General features: G+C 38.0%; 2 protein-coding genes across 3 annotated transcripts in view; both read right to left on the bottom strand.

The window, feature by feature from the left end:
• Positions 1-435: 435 nt before the first annotated feature.
• LOC111485437 (stomatal closure-related actin-binding protein 1-like) lies at positions 436-11,432 on the bottom strand. Of its 2 annotated transcripts, none has more exons than XM_023132318.1 (13): positions 11,168-11,432; positions 9,645-9,963; positions 8,608-8,736; positions 6,837-6,929; positions 6,436-6,576; positions 5,491-5,559; positions 5,163-5,246; positions 3,644-3,824; positions 3,447-3,563; positions 3,274-3,332; positions 1,842-1,976; positions 1,604-1,753; positions 436-746 (listed from the first exon to the last, which is right to left on the bottom strand). In XM_023132318.1, the coding sequence occupies exons 2-13, from the start codon at positions 9,924-9,926 to the stop codon at positions 702-704; spliced, it is 1,485 nt and encodes a 494-aa protein (XP_022988086.1). In that variant the 5' UTR covers positions 9,927-9,963; positions 11,168-11,432; the 3' UTR covers positions 436-701. The 2 variants fall into 2 exon arrangements, with proteins under 2 accessions (XP_022988086.1, XP_022988085.1); XM_023132317.1 differs by having other exon boundaries at positions 9,645-9,943; positions 11,168-11,431.
• The window catches only part of LOC111485489, a 15,945-nt gene continuing 12,039 nt past the window's right edge, over positions 8,517-12,422 (bottom strand). Inside the window, exon 4 of the transcript XR_002718673.1 lies at positions 8,517-8,528. The gene's annotated coding sequence lies outside the window, so the exon portion shown is untranslated. The remainder of the gene's footprint in view (positions 8,529-12,422) is intronic.

The raw sequence follows: 12,422 nt of genomic DNA, 5'->3' as shown, positions 1-12,422 counted from the left end.
CAACTAATTATTCTAAATTTTAACAATTTTGAAAATAATTCTCCGAAATATAACTTACAAATTTTTTTTAACATTTTACTTTATTACAAATAAAAATTTAATTAAATGATCCGATTAACCCGAACCAACATAATCTAAAGAATTACTGATGAGTTGCATTCATTATTTAATTGTTTGAGTTGAAAAAATTTACAATTGAGTAAGGTCTAAAATGTCTTAACCCGACCCACGAACACCTCTACTTGATCTTAACCAAAAAGCCGATAAACGTATAAAATAACAAAAATGTCGAACTTCTTCCTCCTACGACTACGAAAGTGAGTCTCTTCAGCTCTTTTCGATTACTTCTTCCTCCTACGACAACAAAAGCCAGTCTCTTCGACGTTTTTCGATATTTATAGCTCGGTATCAAACTTAAAAAATGAACAGAAACAGTCAAGTTAAACTACAAAGCTTCATTCATGCAAATATGAATCATGTTAGAGTAAGAAGAACTACAGAGGACATACTTTGTTAGGACTCTGAAACAGAAAGGCAAACAAAAAAAACAAGATGCCTTAATGTTAGGAAGGAAAGAAAGGTCACCACAAAACACATAGTGGAACCCAATAATTCTACTACTATCAAATGTTGAGTAATAATAGTAACTAACAACAATTTACATTTAGGGGAGTTCGAGATCAGAGATCTACAAAGGTTCATCAGTTCGGTGATGGAGCTCGGTCGTTCGGTCCAGCAAGAACGATCTGCTCAACACGAGTATGTATGTATATAAGCATAAGATCTAAGATCCAGAAGAAAATGGAAAACGAAGGGGTGAAACTGCTACTCGAGAGGAACGATGGTGAATCTCTCTCGATATCAGTTTCATGTTAGCATGACAAGTTTCTAAAGTTTTCTTTGGTTATCAGACTCAATCATTGCAGTACTTTTGAATCAAGATTGAATTCTTTTTCTCTACTTTGAGAACCGTGTGAATAGAGAATGCTAGTGACGGTCTCCTACGAGAGTTTCAATGAGTAGATCTTAGTTCTATGTTTCAACCCTTTTGTAACTGTCCAAGCCTACCGCTAGCAAATACTGTCTATGAGACCCCATATTGGTTGGGAAGGAAAACGAATCATTCTTTATAAGGGTATGGAAACCTGTCCCTAGCAGATGCGTTTTAAAAACCTTGAGGGGAAGCCCAAAAGGAAAAACCCAAAAAGGACAATATCTGATAGCGTAGGCTTGAGCCGTTACACTGTCCTCTTTGAGCTTTCCCTTCCGGGGTTTCCCTCAAGGTTTTAAAACGCGTCTGTCTGACGGTGATACATAACAAGACAAAGCAGAAAATATCTGCTAGCAGTGGGCTTAAGCTGTAACACCTTTATAAACTACCGTTTAAATGAACTATTGGTTAGTTGATAGTTCGTTTTAAACATAAACTCCATTTACTTGGTTGGGGTCAACTTTCCTCCCGCCCCTTTCATCCTATCAATGAACGTTTTATTTCCCATCATAATAAAATATTTCAAAACGCTCATGTATACGGCATCCTACTTATCGGTACGTGAAGATTTCATGTTAATAGTGTTGTAGTAGAGTGTGAGGAGGAACGTACATTGCAATCAAAAGCGAACCTCCTGGCTAGCATTATGGCTGCGTTCCTGTCTCTCTCGGATTCGAATGCTAATACGACAGAAAGATCTTTCGTAGCTTGCCAAAACAACGCTTGAGCTGCAGCGTTACCACCGCCCCGAACTCCACATAACTAAGGCCAAGAATGAGAGTTAGAAGAGACTGAGTAAGCCAAGATGCTTACATCCAAACTGATACATTCTTACTGGTTTACAAGTTACCTGCATTGATGAAGAATAGAATTCTTTTGCGATGGTGTTCTTTCCCTTGCAGAGCTTTATTCGCATCTTTCCGACATGGAGCGCGTGGATCGACTCGGATGGATGATTTACTCCATTCAGCTGAGTAAGAACTACCTGAAGTGGAAAAAACACAAGGAAGTTTACCTACTCCATAAAATAATATTGCTCGAGACGAATTATAAAAGATGTTAAACATGAAATCGAGCAGGGACCGTACATCACTAGGATTCCTCTCCAACCCTTTTAAACAATATGTTATTTCGCTCACCCCAACAAGCCATAAGAACCTGTAACAGTCCAAGCCCACCGCTAACAGATATTGTCCTCTTTGGGCTTTTCCTTTCGAGCTTTCCCTCGAGGCTTTTAAAATGCGTATGCTAGGGAGAGGTTTCCATACGCTTATAAAGAATGCTTTATTTCCCTCTCCAACTGATGTGGGATCTCACAATCCACCTCCCTTTGGAGTCCAGCATCCTCACTGACACTCGTTCCCCTCTCCAATCGATGTGGGATCTCACGATCCATCCCCCTTCGGAGCCCAGCGTCCTCGCTGACACTTGTTTCTCTCTCCAATTGATGTGGGATCTCACAAAACCGATCATTTTCACGAAGAGGATGAAGGAGAAACTCCCTTATCATAACACTAGTGTTCCTATGTCGAGCTAGCGAAAAACCAAACGTTTGAAAGAAAAGATTCCAAATGAATCTCGTTAAATCACATCTCCAAAGAAAATGTGATTTGGGTCTTCCTCCGCCTTCCGATAGAGAATACAACAACACGGGTCAACTAAAGAGGGCGTTTTTCTTGCAAGCAGATCCTTAGGATTAGCTCGACCATGTAAGACTTGCAATGTAAACAACTTCACTTTCCTTGGATTCTTAATCCTCCCTCGGGTAGAAAAAATTGACTCATGTAAGGGAGGAAGAAAACTCTTCGAAGGGTTGGGACTCCACACTCGAACATCCCTTTACCGATCCTAAAAATGAGCTTTCCAAGAAAGGCCAAGAGAGAGATAACACCCGTCGCTTTCCTATCGGTCAAAGCGTGATAAAACCCAAACTAAAAGGAAACTGAGCTCCCCGATCATACCAAAAATCTAGACACCACACGATTTTTCAAGGAAGACAAATGATAGAGACAAGGGAACGCAAAACAAAGGGTTCTATCCCCCACCCATAATGAACCAAGTGAGACAAAGAAGGGAGCTCAAAAAAATATCCTTCTATAAATTCTGAGAAGTGTCATTGACCCCACTCGACAACCACGAAAAAGGACGAGGACCAAACTAGCCAGCAATAATCCTATTCTAGAGAGTTGGCAAAACGCCAAAGCCATTTGACAAACAAAAAAAACGTAACTCATACCACTCCTGCATATGACAAAATCGACATAAAGAGAAGGACAACGTACATTAAACTCAACATCATGTTTCCGCACGAGGGCTTCAACATAGCTTCCCAGACCAGCAGCTGTTCGAAAAGCCAAGATTTAGTTTCGTTCCACGAATTCATGCAAAACAATCGCCAAACAACAATAGCAACGAAAACAAGAATTATTGATTACATTATATGCTTTGTGTATACCTGGATCAATGGGGCCAGTGGTGGTCAAAGTGATTCTATGGTCGTCTAAATTAACGTCAGCTTGCAATATTTTCCCGACGTCAAAAGGCTCGGGAGCATAAACTGATTTTGTAGCTCCTATGATAATAAAACGAAGAAATATACTGAGCATTTAGCGTTACGAGATTAAAACTTAAAACCTTATATGTTTGGAGTACCTGAAATAAGTTCTTTCTTGCCACCTTCAGGTGCTATGCGGTACCATTGGATAGAGCATTTTGAAAGGTCTGGAGCTGTATCACAAGAAGGTTGGATACGGAGATAAGAACCCAACAACTCGGCACCATCTATCTCGTAAAAGTTGGAACTGTCTCCCATTGCCTTCTTGCTTATTGCAAGCTGGAAACGGTGACGGGATAAAGAAACGAGATCAGGATAATTTAATAAATAAATAAATAAAACAGAATCTATACGTACGTGAATGAAATGAAATCAGGACATCATTACGGTGAATTTGCATAAGGTCTTTAATAAGTTCTTTAAGAGAGTTGCATTAACGTTTTTTTTAATTTGAGAAAATTTCTTTAAGAGAGTTGTTGATATGAACCAAAAAACATGAATCATACAATATACTTCAATGACGATGTGAAGAAAAAGTTGTCAAAATTATCAAAAGATGTTTCAATGCATGCCATATTGAAGAAGAGTGAAGTTTGATTGTTATAAATTTTGGGTGGGTTACAATTTAGAGTTTTTAGGACTTTTTAATTACTTTAGGTTACAATTACATAATGGTTAATTATGACCATTAAGTATGAATGTTACAAGTCTTGGAATGCCTAGTAGTTTCATTTTGAGGCTATATAAAGCCATGTATGTTGTATTTGTAAGGGACTTGAAAAATATAGTAAAAGAAGCATTTGTGCTCTTCTTTAGCCAATGGCTAAGTTTCTTTGCAATTCTATGTAGTTTAGGTTGCATGTAGAATCATTCAAGCTCGACATGATCAATCTTGCTTGTGGAGTGATTCGAATCTCAAGCAAGTGTTCTTGCCTTGAGATATTTGATCAACAAGAATCATTCAAGCTAGACATGATCGATCTTGCTTGTGGAGTGATTCGAATCTCAAACAATGTTCTTGCCTTGAGATATTCGATCAACAAGGTAATCCGAATCTTACTCCCCTTGTAGTGGTTCCATATCTTATCAGTTGTCCTCTTTGGGCTTTCCCTTCCAGGCTTCCTCTCAAGGTTTTAAAACACGACTCCTAGGGAGATGTTTTCACACACCTTATAAAGAATGTTCCGTTCCCCTCTCCAACCGATGTGGGATCTCACAATCCACTCCCTTTCAGGGTCCAGCATCCTCGCTGGCACACCGCCTGGTGTCCACCTCCCTTCGAGGTTCAACATCCTCGCTAGCACATCGCCCGATGTCTGCCTCTAATACCATTTGTAATAGCCTAAGCCCACCGCTAGTAGATATTATCCTCTTTAGGCTTTCCCCTCAAGGTTGTAAAGCGCGTTTGCTAGGAAGAGGTTTTCACACCCTTATAAGGAATGTTTCGTTCCCCTCTCCAAGCGATGTGGGATCTCATAGTGTTCTTTTTAAATTTGCATACAAAAGGATCGCTCTCAAGCCACATGCACTACTTCCAATTTCCAAAACTATTAAGCCAGCATAAAACAAAAAATCTCAGAAATAGAAATTGCTCATATCACAAGAGAACAAACTTACTTCTTTCTGAAGTAGTATAGAATACTTCGACTTCTCCGCAAGTTGCCGTCTCAATGCCTGAAGTTCATGTTCCATGTCCATAACCTGCATATACGCAAGTCTTAGACATACTTTACCAAATGAGCAGGAGAAGACAAAGAAAAGTCAACTAAATCCCGAGCCACGAAGCTAGCTGGCATAAACACGCTATCAAATTTATCCGTGCTTAAAAGGACCACATCGGGAGTCGATCTTTGTCAGCAAACAGATGATATATATTCCACATAAATCAATTTAAAAGAGATATAAGGGTACGTTGTATGATAATAACAGTATTAAGAATGAGGACCTTGCTTGGTTGGTGGAGCATTTTGATCCTTCTAGCCTCTTGAACCTCCTTCATTAGTTCCTCCAGGTCCTGACATGTTAATGAATTGTGCTAGATGAGCTATTGAAAATAGATGGGGAAAACAAGCAGCAACACAATGCACCAAATAATCAGATAAGAAAGCCTAAGTTTCTTCTCTCTTTCTCCCCACTCTAGTAGAAAACATAAAAACATATAAATATAACCAAAAAAAAAAGTTTAAGAATAAAAAGACGAGGATAAAAAATCCTCCAACTGAAAATATAATATAGAAATTACAATAAAATTACCCATGAAAAGAACGTAGAGACATAAGTAATACAAAAATTCGCATATTATACTGTGAGATCCCACATCGACTGGAGAGGGGAATGAAACATTCTTTATAAGGGTGGGCAAACACTCTCTCTAGCACACGCATTTTAAAGACCTTGAGAAGAAGCCCGAAAGGGAAAGTTCAAAGAGGAAAATACTGTTAGCAGTGGGCTTGAGTTGTAACAAATGGTATTAGAGCCAGACATTTGGCGATGTGCCGCCCCGAAGGGGGTGGACACCGGGCGGTGTGCAAGCGAGGACGTTGGGCTTGAAGGGGGGTGGATTGTGAGTACCACATCAGTTGGAGAGGGGAACGAAGCATTCTTTATAAGGATGTAGAAACCTCTCCCTAGCATACGCATTTTAAAAACCTTGAGGAGAAGCCTGAAAGGGAAAGCTCAAAGAGAACAATATCTGTTAGCGGTAGGCTTGGGCTATTGCATATACGTTCTTTGACAAACAAGAAGTAAGATAATAGCCCTATCCCATAAACTCCTCAATCATTAAACTACCAGCTACCAACTAGAAAGCTCTTAATGTTAACTATAACTCTATCCCATAAATTTTCATAAGAGAATAAACAAAGGAAAACACAATAATTTCTGCAGAAACCTGCTTCCCAGCTGCACGAGACGTTCGTTCATGTTCTTGTAGGGCTTCTTCCACTCTCTGAACTGCTTCTCTTGCATTTTCAATTTCTGCACGTGCAAAAGCTCTTTCCTGATTGACAAGTTTCTTAGCGTCTTCCGATGCCTACACAGCACAATAAACTCTCAACATTGGAACAGAAAAACGTATGAACAAATCATTTGTGAAAGACCAAATTTTAAAAAGCAAATAATTCATTCAACATCATATGCAAAATTAAAATCAATCTTCATCTTGTAGCCATATGCACTGTAATTTAAGCATTAAACAATTGTTCAACACATGTCCAACAAGTAATCGAAAGCCAGATCCCCACATGACCAACCAGTATGTGTACACAAATTTAATTAGAATGCTTAACAAACCTGCTTAAGAAAATTAGCTAGCTTCTTCACTTCAGCCTTTTCTTGTATTAATTCCCCTTCCCGTTGAGTAAGTTGAACTGCTAAAGCCTCCACCTGCAATATGCAGAATCAAGCACCCTCATTATTATACTAGATTTCAGAGATGTAGGCTTACGTAATAAAGCGATGAAGAAAGTCTGTGCCAGTATGGTACTTAGTACAAATCCGTTGGAAGCCATAACTACTCTATCATGTAGGGATGAAGATTATTTTTCATGTTTTTCAACGTAATGATCACATAAAATTCCGGGAGTGTCCTTAACCCTTATGCAAAATAGCAGATATTTGAAGCAGATAAAATTTCACTATATGATACACAAGCCAAAAGTCTAGCCAAATAATTGCTATCATTAGAACCTTTTTCATGTTACGTGGCTGACTACCTTACAAGCACAACTCAAGGATACTTCATCCAACACCAATAAGGGTTTTCTTAATAAATTCTTTTAGAAATTCAGATTTGTGTCAAGTAAGCCCGAACTTTAAATTTTATCTAATAAACTCCTAAACTTTTAAATTTGGGTTTAATAAGTCCTTAAATTTTATAGAAGCTCAAATAAGACCCTAAACTTTTTATTTTGTGTCTAATAGGTTCTTGACTTGTTCTACACTTTTTAAAATGTATGAACCAATTGGACACAAATTGAAATTTAATGTCCTATTAGACATGCATTCAATTTTATGTTTAATAGATTCATTAGTTTAAAAAAAAAAATGTTGAATATGTCAGTAACAGTCCAAGCTCACCACTAGCAGATATTGTCCTCTTTGGGTTTTCCCTCCTAGGCTTCTCCTCAAGGTTTTAAAACACGTCTACTAGGAAAAAGTTTTCACACCCTTATAAGTAATGCTTTGTTCCCCTCTCCAACCGATGTGGGATTCACAATCCACCCCGCTTAATGACTAGTGTCCTCGTTGGCACACCGCCCAATGTCTGGCTTTGATACTATTTGTAATAGCTCAATCCCACCGCTAGTAGACATTGTCCTCTTTGAGCTTTCCCTTCCGAGCTTCCCCTCAAGATTTTAAAACGCGTCTGCTAGGGAAAGGGTCTAGCCCTACTCCGACCAATGTCTCGCACCATCCGGTGATTGGCTCTGATACCATTTGTAATAGCTCAAGCCTATCGCTAGCAGATATTGTACTCTTTAGGCTTTCCCTTTTGGGCTTTCCCTCAAGATTTTAAAACGCGTCTATAGGGAGAGGTTTCCATACCCATATAAAAAATGTTTTGTTCCCCTATCCAACCAATGTGGGATCTCACAATGTCAGAGACATATTAGACAAAAAAAGTAAAAAGTCAGGGACCTATAATTTTTTTTAAAGTTGGTCCTATAAGATACAAACATGTAAATTTAAGACTAAACTTACAATTTAACCTTATTCTTACTTTCCACCGACTTTTAAGCTGTGCAACCTTCCTGAAAAGTTACTTGAAAATTTCAAGTTCAAACTTACTTGGCCGAGAGATGTTAAAACATAACAAGTACCCAAAACTATCTTGTACAGATATGGAGTATACGCATGACATGCCATTGACGGCATAGTAAGGCAGGCCCAAATGTTCTATTGCATCAACCTAGATGAAGTTCAAAATGTTCTACTGCATCAACCTAGATGAAGTTCAAGTTTCAACTTACTTGACCAAGATAACTTAAAAGTACTGCAAATCTAAAAATCAAGTACAAGATTTCCAAAAGCATGTTCTGAAAGGTAACATCATAAAATTTACCATTGCAATTGCTTCCTCTACATCATCCTTATTCCTTTCGGCGACACGTCCTCTTAATTCTTCCAATGCATCCCTAAGCTTCTTCAATAGGACATGTTTTTCCAGTGAAGCTGCCTCTCTTAGTCTAGCCTGAATTGCACAAATAACTAGATTATATTTCGCATATTTTCGGTATAAACGTCAAATTTCAGATTTCCCAAAGTTCAGTCTTCTTAATCATGTTATCCTTCTCGATAAAAGCTTGGTTTCTTATAAAAAAACAAAATAAAAAAATAAAGAAGAAGATTTCCCCAAGTTAGAGAGTGAAACAGAACTATGAAAGAAGAACTCACCAAAGGGAACTGTCCATATTCTTCAACTTACATCAAATCAAGCAAATGAAATGGATCAAATAAATATAGTTTTACTAATAAGATTTTGATATCTAAAGAAAGTTTAAATGTATATGCAACTGTGAAAGAAACTCTTTTTTCATTACTCGTTTGCATGAGATGCGGGTTTATTAACCGCTAAAGAATTAAAATAAGATAGTTTTAAAAGTAAGATTTCTCATTTAATTCAAACATACGTTTAGTCTTGAACTTTGAAGGTTGCGTCTTGTAACAGCCCAGGCCTACCACTAGAGATTTTGTGCTCTTTGGGCTTTCCCTTTCGGGGTTCCCCTCAAGGTTTTAAAACGTATATGTTAGGAAGAGGTTTCCACACCCTTATAAGGAATGCTTCGTTTCCCTTTCCAACCGATATGGGATCTCACATGTCTATAATAGGTGAATTATATGTTTAATACACCCTGATATTTAGAAGTGTCGGATCGGTTCCTCCAATAGTTGAATGATATGCCAGACACAAAACTTTGGTCTCCTACACGACTACTTTTCAATTTTGAGTCTAATACATCCATGTACTTTTAAGCATTTTCCAATAGATAGTAATGAAGCAATACCAAAACAGATATTTAGCTTATAAAAAAATTATGTACATGTAAAGGGTTTTCTTGTTTTGGTAGTAAATATAACTTTTCATTGCAAAAACCTAACCTCTTCAGACAACTTAGCAGCAGCAGCCAAACCCTTCTCAAATTTATTGGTCAAATCTCGAACCGAGAGGCGTTTCTGCTGTTCCAAAAGTTGGGCAGTCTCGCAAGCAACGACCTGCCTCATAGATAGTACTTTGGGATCATCTACAGCCTCCACAATCTGATTGTTAGCTCCAATTTTGTAGTTTGGAAAACGACTGGAAGCAAATATCACATCCGCTGATACAGCTGAGACACCCTCTCTTTGCATTGTGTCATTATAAGTACGGCTTATCCTTGTCATTTTCTAGGCCGCCTACTCTGTAAAACACCAGATTTGTCTGTTTAGCAGAAAAAATAGAACCAAAAGAACCAATAAGTAAAATATGTCTTTTAATAACAAATTTATTTCTAGGGAAATTGAATAATTTTGGAAAGATTCGCCATGAAACTATGGAAAGAAAACAAGATGAAAAAATATCAAGCTCAGTAACGACCATCTAGCTTAGCTGTAATAGCCCAAGCTCGTAACAAATATTGTCCTCTTTGGGCTTTTCCTTTCAAGCTTCCCCTCAAGGTTTTAAAACATGTTTGTTAGGGAGAGGTTTCCACACCCTTATAAGGAATGCTTCGTTCCAGCCCAAGCTCGTAGCAAATATTGTCCTCTTTGGGCTTTTCCTTTCAAGCTTCCCCTCAAGGTTTTAAAACATGTTTGTTAGGGAGTGGTTTCCACACCCTTATAAGGAATGCTTCGTTCCAGCCCAAGCTCGTAGCAAATATTGTCCTCTTTGGGCTTTTCCTTTCAAGCTTCCCCTCAAGGTTTTAAAACATGTTTGTTAGGGAGAGGTTTCCACACCCTTGTAAGGAATGCTTCGTTCCCCTCTCCAACTGTTGTGGGATCTCATAATCCACCCCCCTTTGGGGCCAGCGTACTCACTAGCACAACGCCCGGTGCTTGGCTCTGATACCATTTGTAATAGCCCAAGCTCACCGTTAGCAAATATTGTCCTTTTCGGGCTTTCCCTTTCAAGCTTCCCCTCAAGGTTTTAAAATGCGTATGTTAGGGAGAGGTTTCCACACCCTTGTAAGGAATGCTTCGTTCTCCTCTCCAACCGACGTAGGATCTCACATTAGCTTTTTCGGATCAATCATTCTTTCAAAAACTTCAAAAAAACCTGACTTTTTCTTTCTTATCTTGATAGAAAACAATAAACATCATTGATTACTAATTGCCTGATGCGTTTCTCTATTTTCATAAAACACCCAACAGCCATCACAGAAAGCATCCATTCCAAATAACACAAAAACACGAATTGGTACCCAAAATTACCTATAAAAAACACAAGCAGACAAACAATGCAGCAATTTATAACAACAATTGAAGAACACAGTCACACACAAACCACAAAATGTGCAAAAAAACCAGAATAAACCCATAGAGCGAGAGAGAAAACAAGCACATAAGCAACAAAAACCCAAAACACAGAGAGAAAAACCCATTATAAATCTCAAAATTAGACACAAAATGGTGAAGTTTGGACTTACAGACGACTGAAAACACTCTGTGAAGAGGATTTTCGGGTCGCTGATTCTCGGATCAGATATACGCAAGAAGCTCCTCGACTCGATTACCAAACAGAGCCAGAAAATCTGGAATATTAATTCAGAGAAAAAAAAAAAAAAAAAAGTAGCTGTTCGCTTTTTGAAAAACGATAGCAATAGAGAGAGAAAGAGAAGCCGCAGTGTTTGTTAATTTGGGTAAATTGGAAGAAAGACCGCGGAGTCATAGGGTTTGAAGGCATTGGCCATGGCGGGTCCTCCTCACCACATTATTTCTTCTTCCATGTTATTCTCTTTAAGGATGGATTTAATATCTTTACCAAAATAGTGAATATGTAGAGAGCGGATTGAATAATGTAATATTATAAGGTCAAATTCTAAGAATTTATCAAATAAGGTAATTCATCCCAATTCAATTCAAACGGATCTTCATCGGTCGCTATTTTGACTATCAAAAAGCCTTATTTTAACGTTTGAACATTGAAATTGGTAGCGTTTATATAACCCTATAACCCGATCACCCGAGCTATTCAACCTAGACCATGAAGGTTGGGTTGAGTTAATTTTTTTTAATTGGGTTGAAATTTTGGAAAATAAAAAATTCAATTTGATTTGCAGGTTTAGATTTTTGGGTCGGGTTAACCCGACCAATCCAAAAATAGGGTTATAACCTAACTCAACTCTACTATACATTTTAAGAATATTTACCATTTATAATTAACGATCCAAAAATAGTTTATAATTAATGATTTTTTAAATATTAAAAAAAAACAACTTGATAACCCTATTCGGAGTTCTCTGATCACCGATCCAACCAATCGAAAATTTCAGGCGAGTTCAAAAAAAAAAATCTTTTTAAAATTCAAGAGTATTTTTTTAATAAAGTGTCTTGTGTCTACTCCTTTAGAAAAGGGGCACTCATTTCTTCCTCCAATCGATGTGGGACCCCACCAAACCGTATCCCTTTGAGGCTCAGCGTCCTTACTGACACATTGCCTCATGTCTAACTCCTTTAGACCCTTGTTGGCACATGGTCTAGTGTCTGACTTTGATACTATTTGTAACGCCCCAGATCTATCGTTACCAGATATTGTCTTCTTTGAGCTTTCTCTTTCAGACTTTCTCTCAAAGGTTTAAAACACATCTGCCAGTGGCGTTACAAAGAGTGTTTTGTTCTCCTCTCCAACCAACTTGAACATCACGGAACAAAAAAAAAAAAAAAAAAAAAAAAAAAATATAT

This window comes from Cucurbita maxima, unplaced genomic scaffold (genome assembly GCF_002738345.1).
Source record: "Cucurbita maxima cultivar Rimu unplaced genomic scaffold, Cmax_1.0 Cma_Scf00010, whole genome shotgun sequence".
Taxonomy (NCBI): Eukaryota; Viridiplantae; Streptophyta; class Magnoliopsida; order Cucurbitales; family Cucurbitaceae; genus Cucurbita; species Cucurbita maxima.
This window is presented reverse-complemented; position numbering and strand designations above follow the sequence as displayed.

Excerpts from the sequence above, each read along its gene's own strand:
- LOC111485437 (XM_023132318.1), bottom strand. The coding sequence starts at position 9,926 with ATGACAAGGATAAGCCGTACTTATAATGACACAATGCAAAGAGAGGGT. Across the intron at positions 3,825-5,162 it reads CTATACTACTTCAGAAAGAA|CTTGCAATAAGCAAGAAGGC; the intron begins GTAAGTTTGTTC and ends CACCGTTTCCAG. Across the intron at positions 3,564-3,643 it reads CAAGAAAGAACTTATTTCAG|GAGCTACAAAATCAGTTTAT; the intron begins GTACTCCAAACA and ends TTATTATCATAG.